This window comes from Athene noctua, chromosome 5 (genome assembly GCF_965140245.1).
Source record: "Athene noctua chromosome 5, bAthNoc1.hap1.1, whole genome shotgun sequence".
Taxonomy (NCBI): Eukaryota; Metazoa; Chordata; class Aves; order Strigiformes; family Strigidae; genus Athene; species Athene noctua.
This window is the reverse complement of record NC_134041.1, coordinates 31,908,693-31,928,087: the sequence shown is the minus strand read 5'-3', so window position 1 is coordinate 31,928,087 and position 19,395 is coordinate 31,908,693. Positions and strand designations below refer to the sequence as shown.

Genomic DNA, 19,395 nt, shown 5'->3' with positions numbered 1-19,395 from the left:
CATGCTGTGCTGCTTCAATCAATGGTGCTGTCTTCTCTATCTGAAAGGCAGCACCGTAAAATCATGGAGATAGCAAGGCTTCGGATGTTAGAGGTCTTGTTAACTTCACAAGTTACAGAAAAGAGTGCTGCTTATCAAACGTGACTAATAATGTCGATGGGGTTGCTCCTGTAGTCATAGTAATGTTCACCCAGTCTGTTTTGAGTCAAATTCTGCTATAAATCCCTATTTTGAGGGAGTTGCAACATGGCTATAAAAAGCAACTCGGTGAGCATAAGCATGTTAAATAATGCCACCATGTGATAAAGTACCTGTTACTTTTACTGTTGTTTGTAACCAGCTTTACTTGAAGTTTTTTAATACAAAAATCTTTTTGCCATAAATAATAGATTTGCCTTTCACTAACTTGGTACTCACGCTGAATGTGGACTGATGATACTTCCTTTTGCAGTGTAAGGGAAATATTATCATTCTGGGAAAGCCAATAAATTTAGCTGTAATTAATCCCTACAACTTTGGTTTAAGACATGATATTATACACAGCAAAGCCGCCTTCTCTGTAAAACCAGATCCTCCTCTGCTCCCTGCCAGTGTGGGCATGAATTGTCAACTAGACTTGAATGAAACATGGATTTTCACTGATGGTTTGCAAAGCGTAAAATCCATTGCATGCGGCGATGGCATTAGGAATAGCTGGTCTGTTCTATCAGTCCTCTTAAGTCTCTTTGGCATGGATTTAAAAAGGAGGATCCAGGAGCAAATGAACTGAGAAGTTTCAGTGGCAGAGTCCATGCAGAGGTTTGTGGGACAGAGCCCTGGAAAGCCAGTGATGTGCAGGATGTTGGACAGAGACAAGCAGGTGGTTGCTCTTTGCCTTCCATCCAGTCACCCTTCTCCTTTGGCCTACTACAGTAGCCTTATAGCAACGTGTCTTGCATCTGAAGCGCAGGAGATGGAATAGTGTTTTGGGGTTTTTGTGACATGATATGATCATTTGCTACTAATGGAACAAAGAATTTTTGATACCAGTCCGTGTGATCTTCCTCCTTTCAGAGGTAGATGTGCTGAAGTAAACAGAGTGCACAGTCTGGAGACAAGGGAGGTCACCTGAGAGTAGCCAAGCTATGTGGAAAGCAAGTTGAGGTTTGGTTTATTTGGAGATAAATCTTTGCACAAATGAGTATTGCAGTTCAAAAGCACAAGCCTCGCCTCAAGCTCTGTTTGAAGCTTTGTGCTGCAGGTGAGGGTCACAGATTGCTGATAAGTTCTTTTTGGAAAGAAAGCATAACAGCACTATTCAACCTTGTAGTTACCTTCTGTTGGCAAGATAGAAGGTTTTATGGAGTTCTCTTTGCATTTGTGGTCTAATCAGACAGTGCACCAATTGAATATACCAACTTTGAAAGTTTATGGATAGAGCTATTACTTCTCTAATGGTGTTTTATAAATAAAACCATAAAGGAAATTCAGTTCCACTGTAAAGTGAAACTTGCCAATAATTTCTCCTGTCCCTCCCATATGTTTCACTCCCTATCTAAGGGTGCCTGAAAAATGCAGTTGGTGGGTAGAACAGCAGGAAAAACAACTCAGAAACATGTGAGAATGAAGCACTAAAGATGAGGAACAGATTAGTATACTGGGAGGAGATGGGCTGAAGGAAAGAGGAAGCTAAAAAAATTGATTCGTATTTAGAATTATGCTGTTGTTTGGGATTTTTTTCCAATGGGACAAAGCAGTGACAACTGTTTCTGCCTGAAAGAAGATAACACATAGCAGCTGACTCTTAATTCATGAGAGGGAATTGCCATTCTCTCACCTTCTGCTCTCCCTGCTTTCTCTGCGAGTCTTGATCTGTTGCAGTAAAAACTTACCTGTCCTACCCCAGTGAGTCAGCCCTTTCCCATTTTAAGCAGGTGATGCTAGGCGATGTCATGGTGTTATACGGGTTTTCAGGGCCAGATTGACTGATAGCATCTACCTTTTCCTGCTATAACAAATATAAGAGCCCGGCCTTCAAAGTATTATATAGCTTTATAAATTAAAACCCTGAAAGGATAAGGAGGAAATAGAGGCTGCTGTCATGTTGCTTTCTCATGCTTTTGAGGTGTTTGGGTCCTGTTAAGAAACAGGAGATGTTTGTACATAAATGCCTATAAAATTCTGGAGTAAGGAAGATTAGTTATCCTGGTGGATATCAATATTTGGAATACTGTAACACTGCATGCCATGGTGACAGAGGGATGCTGTTCAGAGCTGATTTAAAATAGAATGGATTCAGGAATGCTGTAGGGAGGAGTGGTGGAGATAAGTTGCAGATTTTTCCATAATCAGATTTTCTGTTTCAGCAGAAAGCAGTTGGCCAAGCTACTTTTTCTGGCTTTTAACTTCGTTTCAGTGTGCCTGGGTTAGTGGATGGGGAGGAGAGAGAGCTGTGATGCCCCTCCAGAAACAAGCCTACTGTGGGTCAGCACACAGGTGTCCTGTGGAAATCCACAACCTCTCAGTCTGTAATTGCACACCACTTCTATTACTCCAGGTTCAGGTTGTTTGCTGGGTAGTCTTTTGTACTAGAAAACTCGTGATGTATCTTTACAAGACACTAATGTGAGAGGTCTTAGACTCTGCTTGGTTGTCACCCACACCAGATGTGAATGAAGCTCTTCAGACGTGTGGCCAGTACAGCATCTCACCAGGTTATCAACTGCTCTCACCATGAGGCTCTCTGGCACCATGTTACTGTATCATCTTTCACAGCTTTTCTAGCTTGTTTCCGACTGCATTCTTTGAGCTCTTCAACCCACACATTTGTCTCTAACATTTTCTCAGTGTCAGTAATATATAAAACATGTGAAAAAGCATGAGAAAAGACTTAAGGAAAATTACATTTGAAAGGAGACCAAATAAATATTTTCAGTTTGTGGCCAGGAATTTGAGAGTATTTCCAAGTGGACCTCGCCTCAGTTTTGTTTATGGTGAGGGAGCAAAGATGGTCGAGACTGGCTGCATATGGTTTCAGCGACTGCAGTAAAGCTCTGCAGACAGCTGGGAGGGTTTTGCCCTGTTGGGATTTACTGCCACGTGGGAATCCTCCTGCTTTACTAAAAGTCATTTTATGGCATTATCAGATAGTCGTAGACGAGCACAGGATCCATTGTGTGCTTGCTCAGAATGGGCTCCGGCAGGTTGCAGGGAAGTGGGTAGCCATGGCTCTGGGGTTCATGGTGAAACGGTATCGCTGCTCAAACGACAGCTTCTCCTACTTTCGGTGAGTTCTTGCTCCTCCCTCCTGGTTTCCTTGCAGTATGAAATAGCACAGATCATATAAGTAATAGAAGCAAATTTTGCCATGTTTTTCATATTCGTTCATTCTAATTTAATGCCAGGGTGTTTTTTATCCTGATTTAGACGTAAGGATAAAAATCTGTCTTACACAATGTGTTATTGAAGCTTGACTCACTCAGAGACTGTATTCATTCAGCATATCTGTTCCTATCTGCATACTGGAGTATGGGGAAAGGGGAGGAGTGGTTTGTTTCTGGAGAGATATCTCACTCCTGGCTTGGTGAACGTATTTCTTTCAGCAAGTTTTTTCAATCCTTATGCAATTGTTTGGTTTTTTGTGAAACTGGAACAAGATCTCAATGTTAAGCCTATTCTTGCAAACCTCCACTCTGGTGCTAGACTGCTCTGTCACACCTGCAAGCTCACTTGATCCCTTTATAAAAACATACTTCTTAATAGCTGATGCTTTTCTGCAAACCCTGGGCTCCTCCACATAACATTCACCTATAGATCACTTAGCAGTGAAATGAAACTGAATCAGTTAAGCATCTCTGGTCCAGCAAAACAAAAGATTTGAAATGTTAATAGCAGAGATGATGGTTAGTGTGAGTGTGTTGAACACTACCACTGTGAAATTCAGGAGCCTGTTTGGCTGCACCGTACGAGTTGTCTGTTAGACAAGCTGTGATCTGTAGGGAGAGCAGGCAGGCAGGGAGGGAAGGGCTTTGCAAATCCAGGATTCAAACAATGAGGCTTTGGGTAGGGCCTTGCAAGAAAAGACTAGAATCTCAAAGGAAGGCTAAAGCAATAGGCTCAGAAAAAGCCAGCATTTAATTGCAGCTGGGTAGAACTTGCATCTAAATAAGTTACCTTAAGTTTCTGATTTTAAAAAAAAAATCATAATGAAACAGGTTAGACTTGTAGAATGGTTGACCAAGTAATAGGATGTTCTGCTAATTGGCAGCTGGAAAACGAAGCAGGGTGTGGTGCCTACAAAATGAACACTTGCAAAGGGAAATCTGATGCTGCAGTGCTGGTAGAGCACACCTGTACTGCAGATGATGTTGCCGACGTTAGGGTCCAGTTCAGCAGGGCTGGGATTTCGAATAGCAGCGCTGAGCAGAAAGTTCACTGCATTACAGTCCAAGCTCTCTCCTGTGACTTTGCGAGTGGCTAAGTATTGAATTCAACTTTCTGATCTCGGGGAGTGTCTCTAAACACATGGGTATTGTGCTGGAATTATTTGAAGTTGTACAGTTTCGCGTAAGACCAGTGGAGACATGGCTTTAGCTAGGTGCTCAGGCTGAACAAACAAATGCTTTTCAGAATTCTTTGCCTTCACACCAGTTTGGTAAAGGAAACAGATTATGGGATTCTGTTCCTTGGTAATTCATTTCTATCCATTTTTTTTTTATCTTTTGGATTATTGATGTCCACAGGCTTGTTTTCCAAGCAATATAGTGCTCTCCCTAATAAGCTCAGTGATTGAAAGTCTTTTGTGCTTTGTAGGTTGGCTTTTAAATAGGTCAAAATCAGCAGGATTGTTTCATAACCAGAGCAATTAGGATTTTAACCCTTTATCCTACGTGCCTTAGAGACAGTAGAATCTGATAGAAGACAGCTAATAGGCTGCTGTGTGCCATGGGTGGCCTCTGAAAGCCAGAGGTTTCTAGTTCCTGGCTTACAACCAAGATCTTCCTCTAGTGGAAAACTATCGAATTATGGTGTGGAAGGAGAGAGGGTCAGATTGGGGTTGGGCCAGCAAGATGGTGCTGTTGAAGAGATCTTTTTCAGTAGCAGTCACATGCTGCTGCCAGGTCAGTGGTTTGGGACATTGGCCGGGCTCTGATTTAGAAGGAAGTTATGCAGCTCTGAAGACCAGTACTCCAAAACATGTGAAAAGATCTGAGAAGTGTAAAATGTTCCCTGATGTGCTTCTCCTCCACCTGCTTTTCCTGTTGAAAATAAATTATGGAGAATATATTTGTGTGAAAGTTGTTTGATGCTGTTGGTAACTATTTGCTCTGAACTCTTATGTTCTCCTTTGCAATTTTTTTTTTGTTGGGTGCAGAAGTAGATAGAAAAAGCAGCACAGAAAAAAAAAAAAAGCTGATCATGGGAGGTTAATTGTAATTTAAAACAGGATTTGGGTTGTTAATGGAGCTGTTTAACAGAAACAGATTTGTACAAACAACCCTTCCCCCACCTTTTGCATGTGCGATCTTCCTGTTGACAGTAATCTGCTTCTCTGGGATTACCTCTCTCTTAACAGACACTCTCAGCAACACTCATTTTACCAGTAACTCCCTACCTGATACAGGAAAGACCCTGTTAATCCAGCCCCTTTGCTGGACATTAGGAAGTAAGTTAGTAGCATCGGTTTATTAATTGTGCAGAAGGGAAGCCAGTGAGCAATTTTCCTTCATTGTTACTTACAACTTCAGAATATCAGATGAGGCTTTAAAGCAGCAGAGAACTATTATTTCTGTATATTTATTGCCTACATTGATTGGGATGCTGCTGGTTTAGGCACAAGTCAATGATTTGCTTTGCAGATCTATCAATAGATGAAATACATACCACGGTACTTACAAATTCATGTACTTGTGTTTGTAAATGCATGTGGTTGCATCTAACCAACAACTTTACAACACTGCTGTGGAGTTTATGGAAGATAAAGTGCCAATTCTAAGCCACTTAATCAGTTTATTGAGCTGTTTTAAATATGGTAGCTTCAGGGGATTACTCAAACAGATAGAGGTTCCTCTGCCCCAGGACCCTGAGTCAACAAAACTAACCATGCTCCAGCTGATCCACACCGAAACAAAAGGTTCAAAGATAACTAGTTAGAAGAGCAATGAAGCAGCATAATGTTACTAAAAGATCTAACTTGCAAGGTGGGAAGTGGAGGCATGGAGTGCAGTTTCTGTGTGTACCTGCCTTTGTTCCCACCCCGTCCCCAAAGGCTGTTCGCAGGCGTTCTTGGAAGATGCCTCGCTCTCTCATGCTGTCTTTAACTGTCCCGGTCTCGTTAAACTCGTTGTAGGAAAAGAAGAGGAGGGACTTCTTTCCTTCTGGAAAGGTCACCTTTGCTACTTTTGTCTGCGAAGCAGCCTCCCTGTGCCTGCTGCCTCTCCTGGCTGCTGGCCCCTCCTAATCTTCTTACAGGAGGCCGCACCATGGCAACACGCACCCGGGAGCCTTTTGGTGTCACCCGCTGGGCCGGGTGGGAGCACAGCCGACAATGAGAGACATTTCTTCACCCGGTGAAGCTGTAACTTTTCTTCTTGCCCCAGCATATTTGCCTGGCATGATGCTCGTCTGAGATTTGTAACCTAAGGCTTGAGGAAGAACTGCTCCTGGCTTTTTGTGCATGTCTTCCTCTCCTGGCAGGATTTATTGTCTGAGATGTAGTCCAGAGAATGCAGTTTGAAAGGAAGGGCTGTGACATGTGGCACCGCTATGATTTGGGGATGCACTGCTAAGTGGCTGTACGATTGTTTCATGTAGGTGTGCTTGATTTGTCTTACTTCAGGTGGAGGCTCCTCTTACCTGGGATTTGTAAAAGCTCTTTTTCTTTCTCCTTCACTTGGTAATAATTTTTCTTTCCCTCCTCTTTCCCTTCTTTGTGACCACTCCATGCTTTCCTTCTCTGACAAGGAGCTAAGACGGGAGTTGGCTGCAGGCTCTCAGCCAGCTCCCCTGCATCATGCACCGAAGTACTTTGTTAGGACTGGAATTGCTGAGAGTTTGGGATAGGGACAGAAGCCAAATGACCTCAGCAGTGCTTTCTTGAGAGGAGAAATTAGAGAGGATTTTGCAGAGACGATATTAAAGTGGTGTATTGTGGTGTGTTTATTTTAGACTTGCTCTACCTTAACTGCAGCAAGTGTTCAATTATACATGGCTGAGGTTTTAGGTTTGCATTGGTACAGCTGCTGCTGTAACCTGTTATAACAAAGCATGCACAGTGCAGCCAACACATTTGTACCAATGCTGCTGGTTTGCATTTGAAATCAGTGTCTTTGTAATATCCCTCTGATGAAAGGTTGTTGCTGTCTGCACTTAGGTCATTCAATATATTAAATGGGAACAACGTTCTCCCTTATAGTTTAATAAGTGTTATCATACATGAATCTACTAGAATACCTTCAGCATTTCATTTTGTACAAAAGAGCAGTCAGGTGAACTCTGCTTGTTGCTTTACATGTATCTTTTGGGATACCCGAGTTTTTGTTAAGCAGCCTTAGAAGTACTGAAGATGCCTTTTCCACATGTTTGGTTTTTTATTTGCCTGTTTCCCCATAGGCTCAAGAGTAGGAGGAGTTTGATTTTGCTAAGGTTACAAAATATGAGGATTTTTTTGGATATGTGAGGGAAGAACATCGAAACTACTTTTCAAAATTAAGGAAGCCGTTAGAGGTAGCTATGCTTTTCACTCCTCCATAAATACATTTTTAAAAACATTTTCCACTTGATACTGAGCTTTGATGCTGGGAAATGAATAAAAGAGAAAATACACAGGTGGGAAGGCATCATTTCAGAGCATTGCTTTGCATAATGTATCAACGACTGCTGCCTTTCTACTTTCACATCTGTTCTTTGTGCTCAGTCACACTTGCTGGATGTGCAGCCATGTTTATGGACACACTTTCATGGATCACTGAACAAGCACAGGGACCACCACAAGCTTAGATACCTTAACAAAATCTAGACCTGCCAGGTAAACAGCTCATTTTCTGCTAAGCTGGGACTCCATGCTCTTCCTCCTTGTTGGTCATCTGTGAAGGCTTTGACGAGGTTGCAGAGGAAAAAGATGTGTGTGCACACAGTGTTTACCTTTTGAAGGAGAAATGCTAGTTGTGCCTAAAGTTAGGTGTTAGTTTGGAATAAGAAGGAGCACAGGTGAAGCCACTAACCTCTAAATTGAGCACGTTTTACAGTGCTGTTTAACAGTAGAACTCCCTACTACGCACAAATGTCACATTAAATCAAACTGGGAGAATAAAGTTTTAGAGCACATCTTGTGATAGTGCTGTTGGTTACAAAATGATACAGCATATTGGAGGGAGAGGTATGTCTTTGACAAGTATTCAAGGACTGATGGGGACAAAGAGAAGACTGCATTCATAAAGAGGTACTCTGAATTTGGGAGATGCCAGGTCTGGTAGAGCTCAGGGATTTACAGACCAATCAGTTAAAAAATAAACAAACAGACAAACAACAACCAGTAAGTGTCAGTGAAAGGGAATTAAAAGAGAATAAAGGTATCAAAATTTGAAAACTGTTAAAACTGGAAGAAGCAGCTGAAGAAGAAAATGACGAATTTAAATGTAGGTAACAGATTTGAGCATTGTGAAGTGGGAAATAATTTGCATAAGCTAAATATTTGTATTTAGTTTAAAGTATTTGTATATTAAGAAAACTCAAGTATATTGTGGGGGGATCGCACGCTCTAATGAGAGTAGCTATCCTTCTGCATGGGTTTAGAGATTCAGAGGTTGGTGTGCTTTTTGCTGTTAATCCATGACATTTATCTAGTAATCTAGATAGTATAAAATATTTTCAGTAACATATCCAAATCTATCTATGGGGTTTCTTTAAATTTCAGCAGGTAAGTTCTGAACTTTTTTTTTTACTGCTGTTCTTTCACCAATGGCCCAGCACCTACAGTTTCTAGGTTGGTAGGAATGGACTTCCTGGGCTTATGTAGGTGGGTATTTACTTAGGAGTCCAGGATTACTGGTCTAATGTTATTTTCATAAGATTTACAGACTTAATTGTAGAAGTTGTTCTGAATAAACACAAGCAAGTTGCAGCTTTCTCTGGGATCTTGCCAACTCTTTTGGTAATTGTGAGAATAATAATGTTCCCTTTCCCCCTTGTTCTCCTACAGGTCACGTGGATTGCCAAAGCTGAAAGAGTCCCGTTCCCATGAGTCTTTACTGAGCCCAGGCAGCGCTGTGGAGGCCCTGGATCTTGGGTCAGAAGAAAAAGTCTTTGTCAAACCACTTCACAGCAGTATCCTTGGACAAGACTTCTGCTTTGAGGTAAAGAACGCTCTCCAAACACGCAGCCGATTATATGCTGTCAGTCGGTCTGAACCCTTGCCGTACGCTGTTCTGTGACTTTGTAATTGGAGAGCAGAGCGGCAGCCGCTGCTATCCTGAGGTTTGGGTGGGGGCTGTCGAACCAGATGTGATTCTAAAGTCCTCGAGGCTAATGACATCAATCACTCAATGGAGAGAAGTCTTTTTCAATTACTGAGTCTTCTAATTGAAAAATCTCCTTAGTTTGATAAATATCTCAGCATTTGAAGTTTGCATGCAAATGTATAGTTGAAACATACTATTGTTCATAAGTTGTGCATTCATCCTCTTCAAATTCACCTAAAATTAAATTTAGGAAATATATTGTAACTGAGAAATGTGATTTCCAGTCAGAGCCCCCCTCCATTAGCTCAGCCTGTTCTCCAGCTGCTAAAGGAGAAGCTTCAGTAACTGCGGCCATGTCCGTGGCGCCACAGAGCAGGATCCTCTTGCTGTTTCAGCACAAGCTGCAGCACAGCACCACGTGGCTTCTAGCTCTGCTTCCAAAACAGGCTGTTTGTGTGAGCAGTCTCCTTACCATGCAGGACCAGCAGCGTATTCGTGTGTGCAGTTTGGTTATGTCTAAGGCCATCATAATCTGTCATGGCAGAGGCGGGTGACAGCCTGTCTTCAGCAGGGTTAGTCAGATGTGTCTAAACTTCTGGAACAAAAATCTGTTTACAACCTGGATAGCTGCTTTGGCAGAAAACCAGCGTATCAGGCCCTTCTCCCCCGGGATGTATCCAGGAACTGTTCCTGTTTGCTTCAGTGTCATTCTTCTGGTTGGAAACACTTTCCAGCTTGCTTAGGTTTGGGCTGTTGAGTGGAAAAACTGGCAACAACTTAGCTCTGAGGCTGTTGCCTCAAACTGCTTTTTAATTGTGGGTACAAATGAATGGAAAGAGTAAATGAAGCTTGTCAGACCACGTAAAACCAAGGTAGTTCTCTCCTGCGTGAAAGCAGAGTTGTGTATGGCATCGAGTGTCAGGACTGGATCAGAGCTCAACTCCTTTCGGTTGGTTTTAGACTGTTGCTGTATATATGGACCCTTGGAAACATTTTGTATTTGCTGAAGACACTGTTTCTAGTGGTTTGCATCATATTAATATATTGTTAGTTCTGTCTGTCTTTACACTGTTAGTAACCAAATCATCTGCCTCTGGGACTTAACAGGGAAAACTGCAAGCATTTAATAGCTGTGGATCAATTAACAAGTGCTTAAAAAAAATAAATTAACTGGTTGATTAAAGCCTTGTTTAAAAGTCTTTAAGAGAAGCCTCTGGTGCTCTTCATGTTTCTTTAGTTTTATATTAATTTGAACTGACTTTTTTTTCTGTACATTTTGTGGACCTTTTAACCTCTCTGCCTTCTAGGCTCCTTGTATTGTTTTCCTGACTTTTTTGTATTTACTTTGTTGCTCAAGCATTGCTTATCTTCTTCCTTGCTTTTTGCAGCCTCTTACATGGCTCCTAGGCTTGCCTGAACTCAACCTGTCATTTATATATTCCAGGTAACCTACTCCAGTGGCAGTAAATGCTTCAGTTGTTCCTCTGCAGCAGAGAGGGACAAGTGGATGGAAAACCTACGCAGAACAGTGCAGCCAAATAAGGTAATAGAAACTGTGGAAATAAGATTACCAGGGGAATGGAGGTGATGTGATTGGATTTTAGTCCAGCGTACCAGGGCTTCCCACAGATGCATCCTCAATTAATTTAGTCTGGGGAGAAGCCCACTCATCAGTGTATCAGAAGCTGCTGTGTACTATTCTAGTGAGTGCAGTAGGTCAAACCTTTAATGAATAAATAGATGTCAGCATGCTTCCTGATCCCCACCCCAGTGCCTGCTTATGATGTTTCAGACTGGATTTCTGATAGCATGCATGTCAGAAGGATTGGGCATGGCTTCACAGGTTTCATGTTTTACTGTGGGGGCACAGTTTGGGTGATGGGGGGAAAAAAAAAAAAAAAAAAGAATTTGAGCCAGAGGGAGAAGTTACTGATCAGCTAGAAATATATGATAAGTCACCTCCGTAGCTGGCATACCACCTTCAAGGGAAAGGTTACAGTTATTCACAAGAGTAAACAGTGCAGCGTGCCACATCAGCCTAGCAGCATTTGAGGGGCTCCTGTGCAGAGTGTTTGTTTTCTAAAGCATTTCAAAGACAGCTTTTCTGAGAAGAAAAATGTTCTGTCCCCCACCTCTGATATACAAAAGACAGCCCTTTGCCTCTATTTTAGAAAATGTCTGATTTTTCTAGATATGTTGATTCTCTGAAGATTAGAGAATCTGATTCTGAATTCTGACTCTGTCCCTACCTTGGACACAAAAGGCAGCCCTTTGCTGCTGCTTTAGAAGACAAAATACTCCATTTTTAGGGATTTTGAATCAAAGCTGAGCTCTTTCTTCTGCACAGGACAACTGCCGTCGAGCTGAAAATGTCCTCCGTCTCTGGATCATTGAGGCAAAGGACCTGGCCCCCAAGAAGAAATACTTCTGTGAGCTGTGCCTTGATGACACTCTCTTTGCCCGCACCACCAGCAAAACAAAAGCAGATAACATTTTCTGGGGAGAGCACTTTGAGTTCTACGGTCTTCCACCGCTTCACAGCATCACAGTTCACATCTACAAGGATGTGGAGAAGAAGAAGAAAAAGGACAAGAACAATTATGTAGGCCTAGTCAACATTCCCATGGCCAGTGTAACCGGTCGCCAGTTTGTGGAAAAATGGTACCCAGTCAGCACACCTACACCCAACAAAGGGAAGTCAGGGGGACCTTCCATTCGGATTAAGTCCCGTTATCAGACCATCACCATCTTGCCCATGGAGCAATACAAAGAGTTTGCAGAGTTTGTTACCAGCAACTACACTATGCTGTGCTCTGTGCTGGAACCTGTGATCAGCGTAAGGAATAAGGAAGAGATGGCTTGTGCTTTGGTGCACATTCTTCAGAGCACTGGGAGAGCTAAGGTAAGAACAGGTGGCTCCTGTCAAAATTACTCCCTCTTGCTGCTGATAGGTGATATCTTTTCAGCTAGAAACTAGGAAGCCCATGACCGTGAGCAAAAGCAGAGGGTGCCTGATGGGGTAACGCTGAGAAAAGGGTCTCAGAAGTATTTAAAAGACTTGGGCAGTTGCGTCTGCCAGGAAGGCATATAGATAGACACAATACCAGTAAGGATGAAGAGTTGATACAAAGGTTAAAGATGCTGTGTACAAAGTATAAGTGGGAGGACTATGTAACTTCATGTTGTTTTGAAAGCTTAGGGCCTGCACTTGAGTGTTCAGGAACCTTTTCTGTATTTCTAAAATCATGATACAGGATAAAAAATAAGTAAGCAAGAGATGAATAAACTGTAAAATTACTTCTATAAATAAGTCTTTGATGCAGTGAACAGCAGGGTGCTATTGTTGATTCAGTGCTAAGTCAGCTAATCGATGCTAACACTGATATGGTCAGCGTTTGAACAGCCATTTGGAGAATCTATACTCAGTTAATGATGATCCCACCTGCCCCAAGGATGTTATTAGGACTTGTGGGTGCACACTGACGGTTCTCTGTGAGGCAGTAGTTGGAGTGAGCCTCCATTTCTTTGAATAGACTGGGGAAATATCCTGAGCATTAACAAGCATTGATTTATCTGGATGCTGCCTGCCGAGTGGGTGTGTGAGTAGTACCAAGCTGTAGTCAGCTTCTTCCAGTAATGCCAGCTAGACCAAGCTAAGCGCAGCCAACCACAAGTTGGAGGTGTGGAAGGATGGCCATAAGCAACATCCAAGGGATGGCCTAATTCAACTGTTCCAGAAAGGTCCCTTTATGTTTGCATAATCATATGCTGCTTTCTACTGTTCTCCCCTTGGAATATGTCTCAGAAAGGCTAGTACTGTGTGATAGTGTGTGATGGGAAGTCATTCCTTACCAAGTTGTTTGTCTGGTAGCTGGGGTAGCTCCCATAGGGTTGCATTGAAATCCTGCTGGAAAGCAGGCTCTGGATTCCTGCAGTGCTAGGTAGATAAATTAGTGTTATAACCTTGTCTTCCTACTGCCTGAATGCCTGAAACTCTATTTATTGGAAGCATTGAGAAGCTTAGGCTGCCATAACCTAAGCTGCAAAGAGGGTACATTTCCAGTTCACACTATGCTGGTGGTAGTACAGCTGGATGGTTCCCAGTTTGCACCAGGTGAAAATAATTCTCTCAGATTTTTCTGAAAAAGAACAGCAATAATGGATTGAAAACCAAGAGTACTAGTGTATTTTTGATCTATGTTTATCATATATAATTTGTTCCGTGTATTTTAGACTCACATGCTAGCAGGGCGTTATGGCTCCTGTAGTTAATGGGGTTATGAAACTTTACTACAGCACTCTTTGAACTGTTTGGAGGATGCTGCTGTTTGCAGCAGAACTGGCAAGTCTGAGTTATCACTCATCCCTAATTCAGGGTGGTGTTTTGGTTTTGGAGGTTCTTTTTTTGGGAACAGTTAAAAGAAAAAAAAAAAAAAAAGAGAGAGAGAAATATGCTTCCTCTCCTGGAGAACTTGGCGGTGGCTGAAATTGGATCTTGCAAAATACCAAGTATTTCTTGTGAAATGCTGAGTGTCCTTGACTCACATAAAGTTATCGCTTCAGGAAGTAAGTATTACTATAGCATTAGACCCTCTATCAAGAGGTTATTTGTTGTATCAAGGTTCTCTGATAGTTCCTGCCTAGGCATTTGAATACCATTCAAGTTAAGCCATATAGATTCACAGAAAGTATGTTAACTTTTTTCCCAAAGACTGAACCACTTTTGGTTTGTGAATTTAATTTATATAAGCCATTTTTCTTATTTAAATTTCACCAAGCTGTAAGAACTTGTGCCTAACTTCCATTTTGGGTTTTTAAATCCAAGTTTGCATTTATTAAAAGATAAATACAATATCACAGTTTCTTTCAGCAGACAAAGCCACTGATAAAGAAACTGGTGAGGGTTTCTGTTCAGGATCTAAGCTGAAACATAAGCTTGGCTGTAAAGGTCTTCTTTTAGAGACTTTTGCTTCTCCCTTTATATTTTGTGATCTGTATCATTTTATAAGTATAATAAACCCAAGAGGAGCCTTGGCCCATAGTACATGTAGCATGTACACTTCTTATTCCAACCTGAGCAATTATTTCAGTAATCCTCTGGCTCCTCCGTTTATCCTTCCTTCTTGGCTTCTGCAATTAGCCTGGCATGGCTGAGTCTGCTTAAAATAACCTCTTGCCATTTGACCTTTTTTTTCAGGACTTCTTGACGGATTTGGTGATGTCTGAGGTAGATCGTTGTGGGGAGCATGATGTCTTGATCTTCAGGGAGAACACACTTGCTACCAAAGCTATTGAGGAATACCTGAAGTTGGTAGGGCAGAAGTATCTTCATGATGCACTAGGTAAGAAAGTGCCTGGCTGTCACCTGTTTGCATAGCGAGGGCTAACCCCAACCTGTCTGCTCTGTGACTGAAGCACCTAATGTGGAATGGGAAGGAGCTGCCTCAGCACTCAGCCCGGCTGTCTAGTATACAGAGAGCAGAATGTCTGCTGCCTCACTCTTGATGCCCTTTATCCACACAAAGGAAGATGCTTTTTGGTGCCTGCAGGTGTAGCACCCAAGGAAGGGCAAACTTGGTGTAATATTGCTTCGTCCCTCTTTAAATAACCTTTTTGCCTCCAGATGTGATGAAGAGTTATAATACTGCAGTTGATTTGTGGGCAACAGTGATTGCTCCATCGGATATATTAACAGGCTTTAAAAAGGGATTTTGACAGAGTTTAACAGTGGAAATTGAGACCGGTATCTTGTGTTGTGGTGTCAGGAGTGAATCTGGTATCGTACGCAATACAATTAGATCAATCAGATGGAGTTTCAGAAAGGGTTAAGAATGTGAAGCATGTATTTCACTAATCTCCTTTTAGCTAAAGAAGGTCCTGAGCTTGCTTTAGGCTGGAATGCCACCACCTAGGGGGTTAGATATTCTTAGGGGTATTTGGTTGACAACCAAAGTTCTCATTCACAGGTGTGTGTCGCTGGGGTGTCTCGCGTCAGTCTCTTTCTCTTGTAGTTAACGGGAAACGTTAGCTACACTGTTAACAAGTGCTAAGCATGAGATGCCCACCCTAGCACTCGGGTTGAGTGCAGGTAGTACACGAAAATTCATTTCCAGGTCTTCAGCTGTAGATATTGGTAATGCTGGTACGTTCCAGATAAACCCTTGGACTTGCTCAGCCCTTACCTTTTTCACAAGCAATTAATTCATAAACATTTGTGTTAACCTTTTAAACTGGTACCTTGCCCCAACAAAAATCTGTAGACAAACATGGCCAGAGGGAGTGTGGCTGCAGGGCTACTGAGCAGCACAGGGCAGGAGATCAAGATGCCATGGGAGCTCCTGCCTGTGTTTATCCAAAGTGCTCTTTATTCACTGCCTCATTAAAACTGCCTGGCCAACCTGTGATGTCCTACTCCATTCCCCCATGAGGTCTTAATGTCCACAGTTAACATGCCAGGGTGAATTCTGATACATGTATTATTGTCCCCTCTCCACCAAAAGGTTCTGCTCTTTTCATAAGCCACTGTCTTGGTAATTACTGTCCACACAACTAATATTGCAGTAAAAAAGGCCAAAAATATGCATGCTGTCATCCAAAGATGCTCACAGCCTCGCTGCAGTTAGCTTTTACCAACCCCACACAATCTTTGTTATCCATAATTGCACAATAAGCCACCCATCCCCCTGTTGTTTCTTAGGTAAAGAAAGCTTTGGAAATTAATACAAGAGAAACAAGATCGGGCCAAAGCCGAGTCCCGCACCACATCCTTTCACAAACAAACAAACTAAAAAAGCAGCTTGCTTTCCCAGCAGTCTCACTTGTCCTCAGCAATCCCAGACGCTGGCAAGTCATCAAGGAGATAGTTGGCTAAATTAGTGCTTCAAGGGTCAGTATAGTCAGGTCTATGATTATAAGCATTTTGCCCATTTCTTAAGTGTAATGAGCCTCTTCTGGTAGTCTTATTCTCATGGGTAGAACCACTGAGCATAAATCGCAGTCTTAGGCTCTCGCCTGGCATGGAGAAATGAGCAGTGTATTACTTTGTGCTGTGCTCTTCAGCAGACTAAACAATCAGCTGTGGGACCAGTATATTACATTTCAATGCAAGCCCCTTAATGTGCAGTAATTATATAAAAATATTTTTAAATTAATGACTTCTAATACATCATTTAGAGCTGAGTGATAAGATTGTAAATCATAGACATGAGAGATGGGAAATCCCCCTAAGGTCATCTGGCTTGTCTGTAGCTCAGGGCAAGGTTGCTTATGACAATATACCCATCTAATTCTTTGTCAAGTTCTAAATGTCATTTTGTTCAGATGCCATGTTCTTTGAAAGGATTAACAACATTACACTTGGTGTTAGCTGTTTAATACATTTGGAAGAGCATCTTAGTATATGATTAAGGCAGGGTCTCATGGACCACAAAGAGAAAGTTTCAGATGTGTTTAAGGGGAAAAAGAATGTTATCCAGTAAACAACAGCTAAAACAGAATTGTCTCAACAGAAGTAATGCTGAGAGTTTTGCAAATAAGTGATCTAGATGCCCTCAGCATAAATTTTTTGGACCCCAACAAAAAAAAGCTTAAGAAAATGTCCTGCCTGCTTTGCTTGCAAGAACACTGCTGACTTGAGATTTGGGGATGGGGGTTGGTAGGTCTTTAAGGGTTTTTGTGAAAACAAAGACAAAAAAAACCAAAACCCTTTTGCACAAACAAGCCTTGTGGTGTTAGCTCGGAGCCAGCAAGATCATCTGAGGAGATGAACTTAAAAGACGTTGAATCATTGAATGAATGAATGAATAAAGAGTTTTTCCTAATGAACAACAACAGTTTAAAAAACCACTTGGTGTGCTAGCATATATAGGAGAAAAACTAGTAAGTAGTTCATTCCAATATGTCAAACAAAGGAAACTTTTATCTGGTTTTGTACATGTCCAGTTTCTGTTGTGATGCCCTAAGAGAAGGATGACAGAAATGCAAAGGATTTTGAAATATGCAGTCTATAAAAATGTCATAAGGTGTTGATAGGTTGAGAAAATCAGCAGTATCTGCTAGCACGCAGGTATTACTCTTATTCAAGAGCAAGGTGATACTTTTTAAAATAAATGGTAAATTTAGAAATAATAAAAATAAATAGCATTGTCAAGTGCATTTCCTGGGGAAATTATGAAGACAAATAGCACAGCTTCATTTCTAAGACTGTGGATGATTTTATAGTTGATAATGAGGTTTGAATATAAAGTCAAATCCTGTTCCTTAGGCTATAAGTGAAGTGTCTGCAGGGTTTATAAGCAAAGTCATCCTGTTATTACACCTATATTTGGGTATTTGGGGGCAGCGAGGGCACAGGAGGCTGAAGCATCAGAGCAGCAGCTGTCTGATGTGGTATGGCAAATGCTCTGTTCTGAAAGAGCTGGGAGGAGTCGTGTCCCCCACATCTGGTGTCTGGAGGCTGTACTGCAGACACAGGGAGCAGAAGAGGCAGTTGCCAAGGAAAGACAGAAGCAGGATTTAAAGGTGTGTCAAGGAGGCTTTTCATGTAACTACCCTGGTTTGTCATCCTCTTCCCTTTGTCCAGGGGAGTTTATCAAGGCTCTGTATGAGTCAGATGAAAACTGTGAAGTGGATCCCAGCAAATGTTCATCCAGTGAATTAACTGATCATCAGAGCAACCTGAAAATGTGTTGTGAACTGGCCTTCTGCAAGATTATCAATTCTTACTGGTGAGGCATCTTCCCTCCCCTTCTCCCTCATTAGGTCATTTGCTTAGAAGGTGCCCATTCCTCCTCTGGAGAAAACAGCAGTTGTACAGGGAAATGGCACAGACCCATCTGTCTTCTGAGACTGCCTGCATTTCCTTTCCTCACTACCTTCCTATGTGTGACACCATATTGCAGGTGGAACTTGCGCCCAAATTGAGGGGTTCCAGTCCCACACACCATACCTGTCAGGAGCTTCTGCTGAAATTCTCTGCCAAGGGAACACATACTGAGCTGTGGCTGAGTAAAGTGAGAAGATAACAGCTTAGCTTGAAATTGGAATAAAAAGCTGAAAGTTTTGATGTCTGTAGGAAACTTTCAGACCCTTTAGATCTGTAGAATTGAACAGGAAATCACGGGGAGGAAACACTGGCAGAGAAATTTGTATTAATCTTTGTTTCTGAGTAGTAGTGAAAGAAGAAGGGCCTTTCTGCTTTGGGATGAAGCACATGGGAAACATTGAGAAAGTTTAACAAGCTGTCTAAGAATTCCAGTTATGGAGATGAGTCCAGTTTTGTTCAATTTATTTTTAATATTCTAACACCCTGTTTGCTCCAGGGTAGTGATGGATAGGTAGTTCTTAGCTCGCAAATCAGTGTGTCTGAAAACTACTTTGCTTAACATATATGAACAAGGGATGCTTTAAAGACTACTTAAGTATCACCAGATTAAATGGGGACCTAAGAATAGGTGCCTAATGACATTTCCTATCCTAGAGAAAGGAAGAAAAAAAAAATTCAATTATGTTTTCTCATGGATAATTATTTCAGGTGATTGGTCACCAGTTTGACTTGTTGCATCTCATGGCCCGTGTGATTTCATTTCCTGGTTTATTGTTTTTCAGTGTGTTCCCTCGTGAGCTGAAGGAAGTATTTGCATCTTGGAAGCAGCAGTGCCTGAGCAGAGGCAAGCAGGACATCAGTGAACGCCTGATCAGTGCCTCCCTCTTCCTCCGCTTTCTGTGCCCTGCTATCATGTCCCCCAGCCTCTTTAGCCTCATGCAGGAGTATCCTGATGACCGGACATCTCGCACACTCACACTTATTGCTAAAGTCATTCAGAATCTCGCCAATTTTGCTAAGTAGGTGGTGGCAATAAAACTGAAATCTGTGCCTCTAGAGGTGCAAGTCACTGCAGGTTACTATAGAGCAAGGAAAGCCCTGCTTGGTAGTCATGTTTGCAGGCAGCTGATTCTG

General features: G+C 42.0%; 1 protein-coding gene across 10 annotated transcripts in view; it reads left to right on the top strand.

The window, feature by feature from the left end:
- The window catches only part of RASAL2 (RAS protein activator like 2), a 186,741-nt gene that overhangs the window by 145,453 nt on the left and 21,893 nt on the right, over nucleotides 1–19,395 (top strand). For 8 of the 10 annotated variants that reach the window (XM_074906973.1, XM_074906972.1, XM_074906971.1 and 5 more), the window contains 6 exons: nucleotides 9,179–9,332; nucleotides 10,882–10,980; nucleotides 11,785–12,339; nucleotides 14,635–14,779; nucleotides 18,019–18,163; nucleotides 19,044–19,280. In XM_074906973.1, the coding sequence (XP_074763074.1) occupies nucleotides 9,179–9,332; nucleotides 10,882–10,980; nucleotides 11,785–12,339; nucleotides 14,635–14,779; nucleotides 18,019–18,163; nucleotides 19,044–19,280 (1,335 nt within the window). Of the gene's footprint in view, nucleotides 1–3,139; nucleotides 3,266–8,595; nucleotides 8,616–9,178; nucleotides 9,333–10,881; nucleotides 10,981–11,784; nucleotides 12,340–14,634; nucleotides 14,780–18,018; nucleotides 18,164–19,043; nucleotides 19,281–19,395 lie in introns of those variants that run through there. The other 2 variants (XM_074906978.1, XM_074906979.1) reach the window with 2 other exon arrangements.